At 41.0% G+C, this 11,759-nt stretch overlaps 1 protein-coding gene across 4 annotated transcripts in view; it reads right to left on the reverse strand.

Annotated features, from left to right (window-relative positions):
- The window catches only part of FANCM (FA complementation group M), a 73,079-nt gene that overhangs the window by 41,791 nt on the left and 19,529 nt on the right, over positions 1-11,759 (reverse strand). For all 4 annotated transcript variants that reach the window (XM_068416730.1, XM_068416729.1, XM_068416731.1 and 1 more), the window contains exons 5-8: positions 5,040-5,171; positions 4,127-4,259; positions 3,439-3,567; positions 2,846-2,947 (exon numbers count right to left, since the gene is read on the reverse strand). In XM_068416730.1, the coding sequence (XP_068272831.1) occupies positions 2,846-2,947; positions 3,439-3,567; positions 4,127-4,259; positions 5,040-5,171 (496 nt within the window). The remainder of the gene's footprint in view (positions 1-2,845; positions 2,948-3,438; positions 3,568-4,126; positions 4,260-5,039; positions 5,172-11,759) is intronic.

Below are 11,759 nucleotides of genomic sequence, written 5' to 3' on the forward strand. Positions count from 1 at the left end.
TACAAGCAGAAATGCTTTCAGCAGCTTAAGTCAAAAAGAGAAGCTGACGCTAACCGTTTTGCCCGTTTCCTTTTAGGATGAGCGCTGAAGTCCCGGGCAGGTTCTGAGGATGGCTGCCTCCAGTCAGAACAAACTTCACTCTTGAGGCTGACAGCCAAGAAGGTTAGACAAGAGGATCTCCAGAGGGCCCTTCCAAGTAGTCTAAGTTATTCTAGGATACTCTACTGCACTGGTTCAGTAAATTGCAGGTGATAGGGGAGGTCACCTGTCACGTACAGAAACCAGACCCCGAGGAAGGCGTAGAAATGAAACGGTGAATGTGATTCAATATTTTTAGCTAGGAACCAGACAACTGCACCACTGATATAATGTGTTCTGCATAATTTGCCATCCTGAGCAGACTGACAAGCTACACATTGCAGAATAAAGGCAGGCTGGATATATCTTACTTACAGGAGTTCGTATTATTCTCCTCCACTAAGTTTATTGTGAACAACATTATTCTGTATCTATTTTTAGCACATTCTCATGACTTGAATAGCAATAATGCTCAGTAGCATCTGTCCCTGTAATGTAAAAAATGTTACACTGCTGCCATTACCTCCTTGACCTTATCCAAAACCAGATGTAGAAAATTCAAGACACTAACAGCCCATAATCAATCTGACAAGTAATCTAGGTATGGAAGATTAGCTGGGAGAAGCTCATTACGCTGAGAGAACGTTTCTTAAGGGCTGGCCAGAATGTTATCTTGCACTTACCTGAATTGCTGGTAAGTGCATCTTGGAAAGCAGGGGCATTAGCTCAAACTAAACCTGGCTGATCACTACTTAGAAATGGTTCAGACTTTGCACAGGCAGCTTGGCACTACTCCCACAAGTTCTCATATGAGAGGTTTCATTTCAAAGGGAGGAAAAAGAGCTAGTGTTGTTCCTGATATGGCTAATGACTTAGGTTGCTGGTACTCTCCTTTTCTGCCTCAAATGTAGGGTTTTTCAAGAAAAATGCTTTGCAGAAGTTGTTATTAGTCTTAAAAATTACACAGGCACAAACACAGTAATTTATGATTCAGAGCAGTTCAGTAACACATAGCTGGAACAAAGCAGAGTTAAGTTCAGGGGTTTTGTTTGACCTTCAGGTTTTTTTCCCCTAGAGACACTACACACGTGCATGAGTTCCTGACACAAATGCTGAACGTATTTCCACTGCTCACACAGTGATTTAGCCTCTTATTTCAGAGCCTTCTGATGAAGCAAAGATACATGTGATTATGTTTGGAATCTTAATAAGTACTCAAGTTTTTACTGACAGACTCATGACAAATTCTTGTCTGGAGGAGGGAGAAATCAGGACACGGGTGTGTACTCTATTCAGAGTCCAAACCCAGAATTTAGGGTGTAGCTACTTGTGTACGTGTGAATTTAGAGTTTACTTGCAAGAAACTGCGAGTAAGGGTAGAAATACAGGTTTTGTTTTATTGCTCAAAAGGTATCGTCAGAGATGCTATGACACAGTGATTAAGAAGGCAAATAAATAAATCACAGTGTCTCACTATTTCTGTCAGCTGCCCAGTGCATTTGGGTTGGAGATGTATAAGCTTAGGAGACACGAGGTGGAGCTTACTACATCCCCTAAGTTGCTAGAACGGCTCCAACTTTGTGATCAGACTGCAAACTGCAAAGTGCTTTCTGCCCTTGTTTTTCAAGGAAAAACATATCTGATGGTATTCATATGACAGCAAAATCCATGCTATCAAAAGAAGATGGAAGAGTATTAAATATGAAACTTAAAGTAACTGCAATACAGAATACAGAATTTGAAAACAAAAGGCAACAGCTTAGAAAAATGTTGTTACAGGAAACAAGACAGAGGCATGGAGGGAGGCAGGGAGGACAGAGAGAAGTATGGAAGGAAAGGGAAAAAAAAAAGAAAAAAAGAAGAAAGTAATTTGATTAAATGCATTTGGACATATTATAAACTAATAAAAGTAGAAATGAGGAAACTTAAAGTTGCCTGGACTGCTACTAGAAAGCAGCAGTCATTTGAAGTGTATTCTGAGAATCAAGCACGTAAGATAGGAAAAAGAAACAAAAAAACCCCACCAAAAACCAAAACAGAAGGGCAGGTCAGAAATAACCAGAACTTCACAGAGCACAAAGATGCAAACAGACAAGGAAAAAAGTGAAGAAGTTGCAAAAAAAATTATTGTTAGTGATGTCATCATTCCCAAAGCAACAGCTGGATCTAGAAGCTGAAACTTCCTAAAACCAGAGATGTCTGAATGATTCATAGTATTTTGCTTCATAATCTCATGCTACTGTATGACACATTTTTTTCTCCCTTTCATTCAAGATGAAAAAGAATGAGAGAAAGATGAATGTAATTGAAGGTTTTAAACTTCAAATCCATGCCCCGGAGTTTGTCATTCTTCAAACCAGGCTGGATATCAGAACTTTTATCCTTTATCTCCATAGCTACGTTGCATCTAACTTTGCAGAAGGTAATGGTAACACTGCACTGAGAGAGGGTTTCCAGAACAAATTCTGTGACTATGAAAATCATGAGACATGGTAGCACTAGGAATGAGTTTACTATCACTGTTTTACTAAGTTGGTAGAACAGTTTATCTCAAATCAATAATGATAGGTTCTAGAATGTTTTTTCTTAATGAAATTTTATGGTGTAGTTCTTCTAAAGAGGACTTTTCCACACAGAAGATATACAAACACACATGACAATAAAGAAGCACTTGAACAAATTAGGAGATAAATCCGTAAGATATTACTTGTTTTCATCCACAGGTTCAACTGTTCAGATGCATTTTATCTGAGTTCTTGGTACTTACCAGAACATCCCTTTTTCCACGATTTGAAGTGTTCTATTACAATTTCCTCCAATTTCCTTAATTTTGGATGGCTGTAGATAAATTCCTTTTTATTTTCAAACACTGAAAAGGAAATAAAGCAATTAAAGATGTAAATAAACCTGCACAAGTATGAAGGGTTAGTGAACGTCATTTCCTCCCATTATAATTCTCTGAGTCGGGCATACAAATTCCTGATACTAGGTCTAATTGCATTCACCTAAACACACAAATCAGTAAACTACTTATGGAAGCACATTTGTTAAACTCAGTTTTTGAGAAATTGCTGTTACTTTTGTTACAGTCACACTGGAAAAGATATATAGTCAAACAGTAATATTTTAACCTTTCATTTTAAATCACATTAAAAAACATAGAAAATTGTTTGAACATAGCTAAAACCACCAAGAGAAGATAGACAGAGAGATAGCAAGACAGATAAATAAATAAGAGTCTGGGGAAAACCACCTGGAATAAAGAATACTAGCTAAGTGTATCACAATGAACAGTAGAGGTATCTACTGTTCCATTTAAACAGACAGTAAATATTCTGTCCCTAAAAGGGAAATACTGACCTGTTTTACTCTTGTAAACATTTCCATTTGCTGAAGCCAGAGATGTGTCTGAAAACATGTCTCTAAGCTGCTGATATAGCTTCATGAAGTCCTCATTACGACCCAGTTCATTCTTCGTACGGGTTAACCCTTTGTAAAAAGTTGAAATATCTTAGTGTTTAATCTCCTGAGTGAATATAATTTTTGCTATCCAAAAGACAAGCTTTCTCAGGAGTAGCAAGCTCCTTTCAAGAGCTGAAAGATACACGTTAGCTTTAGAAAATGTAACAAACATTGTTTGGCATCAATATTTTCTCAGGGAAGATGCCATTATAGAATTTAAACATGAAAAACACTTGAGTTTTGCCATAGGGGAAGGAATTGCTTTGCAAGACCAAGCTAGTTCTCAGTTTAAGTTGTTTAATGGTTATTCTGTCACACGAGAGATATTACTGTCACTTTGAGTTCTGTTTGTGCCTTATTTCTTTCAGAACTGCTGCCATATAAACACATTTGCTTTCCCAAACATATTCTGTCTTTAACACCATGCTAACATATTTCCAGTGGGGATGAAGGGGAACAAAACACCAATTACATTTGCAATCCATCCATTATAGAAGCTGTTTTGTGCAAGACTAGCCATACAGATGAGGTAAATTAAGTGAGAAGGAGGGGAGCAAAAGGAAGGATGTTCCTGAAGGCATTTCACCTTTTGATCCATCCATAATTCCACAAAGGTAGATAAATAACGACCGGACTCCCATTTGCAGCAGCAGCTCATAGCCATGATACAAACTGATACAAAGTGCAAAATCTCCTTCAATTATGCCTTGATGCATTCCCTGTGAAAACAAAACAGACTCTTCATTAAATCAGGAAGTCGACAAGCAGCAGGAATCATACTGCTATTCTTGTGATAAAAATAAGATTGGCACCTGAGAAACAGAGCCAAAGCACAAACTAATGCACAGCGATTAGTCTGTCTATCAAAACCTTCAGGAAACAGGTTACACAGCTCTTAATGATCAGTGAAGGCAATCTTCTTCCACTTTCAAAATGCTCTCCAAAACACCTCTATTATCTTCCAAGATTAGCTCATTACTTTCCAATGCAGCAACACCCAAAGTCTGACAGCTGAACCATCCATCAGTATTTGGCAAAATTTCCAGCACGTCTACACAGGCTACACAATTTAAGTCAGGAAAGTTGTCTTGCCTGCTGTGAAGTGCATTTCCCAATGCTCTTTTTAAGGTACACAGTTTTGGGGTTTTTTAAGGTAATATTCTTTCTTAAGTTTGCGAAATTTGAACACTCTATGACAATTTACAGCAAAACAGGGCCAGTGATGTAGCTTTGAGGGGAAAGTGTGAATTTGGCAGTCAGTAGTTACAATCTAAGCTCTCAAAACAAGTTCAGTTTGGAAACGGAGTTCTTCATCTTTTCATTAACTTTCCCATATTAGCATTAAGAAACGTGGAGCAAGTGGGCATATTTTATACCAAGACTAAAAACAGAATGTTACAAAGGAAATCTACTTAAAATGTACCAGGAAATTTTATACACTATGGAGTATTACTATTTATTCACTACTTTAATAACGTGGAAAAAATAAAGACATTTACCCCATTTTGTGAAGACGGGTTTTTTCTATACTGATCTCTTGCTAGAATTATCTGGTACTTTGTAAGGCTGGGGATATCCCGCCTTACTAAAACTCCTATTTTAATCAGGCGTCCAGCAAATGTTTCTAGCACCTGCAAACAAAGCACAAAAGTACACAAGAGATGTGAAGTTGTGTATATTTAGCCCTTTAAAGTAGTTTTATTTTTACAGATCTAACACAAGCAGCGCATTTATTTTATTTGAAACATAGAATTTTTCAAGACAGACTGTAATGATTTCTGAATAATTTGTTACCGTACCAGATGACAGCCTGGTGCTCTGCCTCACCCTAAGGTTCTCCACTATCAGGATGTTTCTAGGCTAACTTTCAAAATTTTTTCTAAGACCAGCAGAATTTTTACAACTTGGTTCCCTAAGGATTTTTGCTCTCCATCCTATAGACAAACACCCTCCTGCCCCCAAGATAACCCCATATCCATCAAATAACTGAGAAATGGAAACACACAACGTGCTGTTATAATCACACAAGTACTGAGCGAGCAGAGGGGAAATGAAACAGGACGGGTGGCCAGCTACTGAACTCATGCTGCAGCTCCCCCTCCTACTGGTAACCCTAACTTCAGTGGCTTCTCAGTCTCGGGAGAACTTGTGTTCATCTTTGAGAAGTCTAAATTAGCGCAGGTGGAAGAGTAGCCAACGGGTTAGAAAGTTGTGTGTGAGGGATGGGAGTTGGGAGACGCGAGCAGAGAGGACTGAGCGCCTGGAGAAGGGCATGGCACAGCAGCGTGCCCCGTTTCCTTTGGAAGCCACGCCAAGAGACAATTTGTTTTCATACATCACATGTACCTGCTTTCCACATCAGTGAAACAAGGGAACTGACCTGCACTAATTCATCTTAATCCTGTTTTTCCTCTTTGTTTCTCAGCCTTAGGTGGTCAGGATTTTTTTCACAGCCTTAGCTTTGCATGAGCACTAACTCTGTAATAATTGGAGTAATCAGATTTGCTCTACAAAAATTACTTACAATCTGTTGGCCCACTTGGCTAGTAGCACCAAAAACACCTTAGTGCACAGTAACGAGCTTCTCCAAAGGCAGTCGTGACTCAGGTTGACAGCAGATAGTTCCGCGTAGCTGCCTACATGCACACAGTGCTGCCCAAGTTTTCTGGGCATTTTAAGACCAGTTCAGCTGAACTGCACTAAGGCAGCTATAGCGTAACAAACACCTAATCCCTTTATTGCTGTTCTTTCACAGAATCACAGAATCAATGAGGTTGGAAGAGCCCTCTGGGATCATCAAGTCCAACCATTGCCCTGACACCACCATGGCAACTAGACCAGGGCACTAAGTGCCATGGCCAGGCTTTTCTTAAACCCCTCCAGAGATGGTGACTCCACCACCTCCCTGGGCAGCCCCTTCCAATGGCTAATGACCCTTGCTGAGAAGAAATGCTTCCTAATGTCCAACCTGAACCTCCCCTGGCCAAGCTTGAGGCTGTGTCCTCTTGTCCTGTTGCTGGTTGCCTGGGAGCAGAGGCCGACTCCCTCTCCGCTACAGCCTCCTTTCAGGTAGTTGTAGACTGCACTAAGGTCACCTCTGAGCCTCCTCTTCTCCAGGCTAAACACCCCCAGCTCCCTCAGCCGTTCCTCGTAGGTCAGACCCTCCAGACCCTTCACCAGCTTGGTCGCCCTCCTCTGGACTCGCTCCAACACCTCAACATCTCTCTTGAAGTGCGGGGCCCAGAACTGGACACAGGATTCAAGGTGCGGCCTCACCGGTGCCGAGTACAGAGGGACGATCACTTCCCTAGACCTCTGAAAATCAAGTCCAACTGAACCAATAAAAACAGGTCTAACTTTCAGGCCTCAAACAATACTGATCTAAGTATGACTTCAGCTTGCAAAGACAGAACGCCCTAACAGGAACAGAAAGTCAACTGTAAGAGTGCAATGCGTGTTTACACACCAAGTAACAACACTCCATTTGTCTTCTTCGCACACTTAGTTCGTGCTGGGTTTTTAGAGCCTCTGAGGATGCACAAATATTATTAACAACCACACTCTACTCGTACCCTGCCAACGCAGTGGAAGCTCAGTTTAACTTCTCTCTGCTTGCTTCGATTATTTTTATAGTTTGGTACTCCTTTAGCTTCTTACTCTGCGTACAGTGCCCACTTGGCACTAAGTGGCAAATCCTGAGAAAAGCAGGGGGAATAATTGCCATCGTCCACTACAACAGCATTAATCCCCCGAAGAATCAAAAAAGCAAAGAGAACTTTGGAAGGGTGAAGGAACACTTGTGAAAGCACCAGCCAAACTGAGGAAACAATGTGCTGGGGAATTTCCACACTGCCCACTCCCCACCTGCAGCTAGCTGGGGTCAGCAGGCTGAGCAGATCAGAACTGGCAAAGGCTGCTGAGAAAGAATAGAAACAAAGCCCAAATTCTGAATGCTCTTGTGCATCTTGGGTTGCTCCTCTTACCTGCTGTGGGCCTTCAAGCTGGGACACCACGTCCCAGGCAGCTTGCTGCTTTTGCTCAGACGAACCCAGCTCAGCTCACCGGGCTGGAAGGGAAAGGGGCGATGCCCACCGGAGTGGCTGGGAGGCCTCGGGGGGGGCAGCTCCGAGGGCAGGATGGTGCTGAGGAGCACTGGGAGGCCTCTGGGAGCAGCTCCGAGGGCAGGATGGTGCTGAGGAGCACTGCCTGCTCCGTGACTCTTGGCAGACTGAACGCCCACCTGTGCCAAAGAGCCCCCAGGCACCTCCGAGCCCCATCTGCAGGTTTACCTTTCCCTACAGGGAGCCTGGGCCATGGCCTCACGGCTCCCCAGGCAAAGCAAAGCACAGACCATCCCAAAGCATTCCTTCTAATTAAGACTAATGGATTAATTAGACCAAATAAACCACTAACAACAAGCAAACACCAATTGGAAACGACAATATTGCTGGGAGTTTCTGGAGGAAAGGAAAAAAGGAAAAGGAAATCAAATTATTTTTTCTTAAAATACAGTCAAAAACATTCACCAAGCCACTTGGAAAGAAATTAATTTCTCATATTTGGCTCAGTGTTAAGAGTTAAAAATTCAAAACTTTGTCTTTTACCAAACAGTTTATGGTTATGTTGTTTTCAAATCTGGCCTGTATCTGACAAATCACTTTAAAAGGACAGAGACAAAAACATCTGTGCCAGCTTACAAAAAAGGTATTTAAAACAAACAAAACCAGCTGTTGACCATGCAAGGGATAACTCAGGGCTTTTTATTTTAATGGGATGCCACTGAAATAGCTCTTTACCCTCCCATCAAACTCTAAACAGTTGGGCATGAGGACACCTGAAATGCTGACGATCAAGCTTAATCTATGTCTCCAGTAGTGGAAATGGAGTCAGTCTCTGAACACAAATACGTTTCTCTAGAAAATAAATTAATGTTTTCATTAAAGAGTAATGCCCACATAAGTATAATATTTCAGCACTGGTTTATTATTTCCTATACTTGTTGCATAACTTTTTAGAAAAAGAAATTCCCATTACATGTACTTTTATGTTTCATCCCCTGACCTAGTTTATAACATGTAAGAAAATGATATTGTCACTGTTTGCTCAATGTACACCCCTGTCTGATTTAATCATCTTCTGCAAAACAAACCAAGGAAGACTATTATGAAAGACAGCAGGATCCGGTTACCTGGAGCTTCAAAACCAATAAGGAACAGTAAACATAACCTACTTAGTAGAGATACAGAAACAAGCACTGCTCAGAGTGATTCCATTTATCTTGCCTCCGTACCTTTCTTTTTAATTAAAAAGATAATACTTCTGGAAAGTCTCCTCAATCTTTCCAAAACATTTATGTGTTACATTACCCATCTAAAAACAAAACTGTAGAATTAATTTGAATTAATTGCTTACTAGGACTCATGGCTTTTTCTAGCACACTAAATTGGGTTCAAAAAGCCGACAGATTTACTTCCAATATACAAAGGCTAAAATCATCCCATACTGCACTAAACTTGCCAAAAACATAAAGATTTTTGCTGAACAAAGCATCTTCCTCAGCAAATCACGCTGATTTTTTGAAGCTTGTACCTGAGAGTAGCTTAGGACCTGCTGAGGAGCTACATTAGCTAAGGACTACCACGTATATTACAAGCAGAACCTGCAGGGCAAAGAACCGTTAGTTTCAGCTACACCTCACTAAAACCTGCTATTAATCTGTTCTCTCTTGGCACAATAAAAAACAAAGGCTCTAAACAAATGGCCTGGCCTAATTATTTTACTGCAGATTTGCAAGCATTCTTTGCCATAGAAAACCAAGAAATCTCCCGTGCATCAATAACTGTTTGTACTGCGTTTCTTTCAGAGCAGAGGAGGGGTTTGAGGGAAACCAGCCACTGAGCAGACTGTATGTTCACAAAACAGAGACTGAGAGGGTCCACTCCCAAGTCCCCTGCAGCTCTCCCCAGCGCTCCCAGCTTCGACTGACAGCTCCACTCTCTGCTCCAGATTTTCAAATTTTCAACAAAGGGAGTGAAGGAAGACAACAAAGGGAAAGAGAAGACTTCTTCCAGGCTCTGGCCCCACCACCCATAGCTGGAAACATAGCTCAGAAAGTGTATTTATCACAAATCTTCACCACAGAGTTGTGATCATACTGCCCTGGGGGAGAGCAAACGGATTTCGCAGGAAGGCACAAGAGTAGACCAGCGCCTTCTACACCTCCAGGGAAGAGCAGCCCCAGTGAAGGTTAGATGAAGAGCTAGAGCAATCACTGCTTTGTTTTAAGACTGAAACTAGAAAGGTTTGGGTTTCATGAAGCATGCTACCTTGAGAAGTGTAAGTGCAATAACCTAATATTCCTGACAGTAACCTCCAGGGGGAAGTCCCAGGAACAAACCATGTTTAGTCTCTGCCAACTCCAGGTTAAGTGAGAGAGTCTTGAGGCTCCACCAGAAAAGAAAGTACCTGGTGATTCCAGCAACAGAGAACCAACCAGCCCCACAGCCATAGGAGTGTGTCTCACAGGTGAGCTGGGGCAGCTTACAGACCTTTCACTGACTGTAAAGAAACTTTTCGGCCACACAGAGTACATAAAGTTTATGTACAGAGTGAGAACAATTTATTGTAACATTTGATGAAGCCTCTCAAATCATAGTATGGTACACCAAAGAAGGGAAGGAGGACAATTATTAACAGAAAAAAATGTGGGTTTATGACAGAGAAGGCAACTGAGAAAGGCATTGGGAACTATGACAAGGGCTCAGTTTTACTTATTCTTCCTATAAAACTTCAGAGTCATGACAAACAAACCCCTAACGAGGAGAAAAGTGCTATTTTGTGTAAGCTTTCTACAGATATTTTCTTACCTTTCCAGTACTGAAAATAAAGCAACAGGCACACAGCAGGGTACAGTGTTTTTAAGCTGATCTTCTCCAAACCCAATACTGATCAACAGCCTGGGAATGAACTTGGTGCCTCTGCAAGTTTTGTTGTCAAGTTTATATTAACTCATTCAGACACTTCAGAGTCTTCCCACTCTCCGGGGATCTGTTACACGTTGGACATACACTGTTCTTCCCTGGGAGCTGGTATTCATCAAAAAGAGACAAGTTTGTCCTCTTCTAACATCTTGGCTTTCTCCTATTACAGCATTTCTCCTTTCTTAAAAGTTACAAAAAAGGCAGCCTACAGTTTTTACTTTTCAATTAATTTCACTGAGGACGTTTTTACTCTTTTACTTGAGAGGTTGTAAGAGAGAAGTGGCTTTTCTATCTCAACCTGCTGTTCTGTAGCAGTAAATATCACTTTGCCACGGGACAGAAAGAAGGATCCTGCTGAGGATGTTTCATATCCTCAATTTGCAAGGCTGAATGTTTGTTTTTCTTTCATATCCAGATACAATCTGCTAGGAAAGCACCAAGAATACAGCACTACCAAAACCATATTCTCTCAAGAGTGGCTATTTATTAGCCAGCAGTCACACACAAAATTAACAAGTCAGGGGGAAAAAAACAAATACAACAAAAATCAGCTTTGTTCAACTGAACAAATGTTCAATTTTTCTGGCTGTTGTTTTTTAGTGGTTTTTTTTTTTTTCTTTTTCTATCTCCAGCAATGATGCTTAGCAACCCTCTAAAGAGAAATAATTTCATTTAAGCAACTATTCATTCTCATAACTAATACTTGAACTAAAGAGTTGGGACTGTTTTCTATGAGAAAGTGCCAGAATTATTTATGCAGGACAGGCAGAGGAAAAGCCTCTACACATTGCCTCAAAAAGTCAGCTCTTCTTAAGAATAATGGTTTCCTGGAAGAAATCTCCAAGAACCAAGATTCCCTCACTTGGTAGCAATAATCCAACGTCCAACATTATGTGGAGAATTAAATCACATGGAAAATTCCTTACCCACAAAACTGAAGGCAGTGTTTGCACTGTACTAAAGTGTAATTAGACACTACCTGTGACAGGTAATGATTCACACAGTACCTACCCACAGCGATGGAGCTGCCCCACAAAGAAAGTTCAGCCTTATCTTTGCAAGGAAAACCTGATCACTGCCAGAAAATACAGTCCACTCCAGCACGCTTTCAATGAACCTTGCCATTACACTAGGTAGTTGACCATGAAATCAAATCATCAGACAACCAAACACTTCAGCAAGCATCATCTCCAACATCTGTCAAGGATTTGCCTTCTCAGTGAATTTCAGATCAGAGAA

Source organism: Nyctibius grandis, chromosome 20 (assembly GCF_013368605.1).
Source record: "Nyctibius grandis isolate bNycGra1 chromosome 20, bNycGra1.pri, whole genome shotgun sequence".
Classification (NCBI taxonomy): domain Eukaryota; kingdom Metazoa; phylum Chordata; class Aves; order Nyctibiiformes; family Nyctibiidae; genus Nyctibius; species Nyctibius grandis.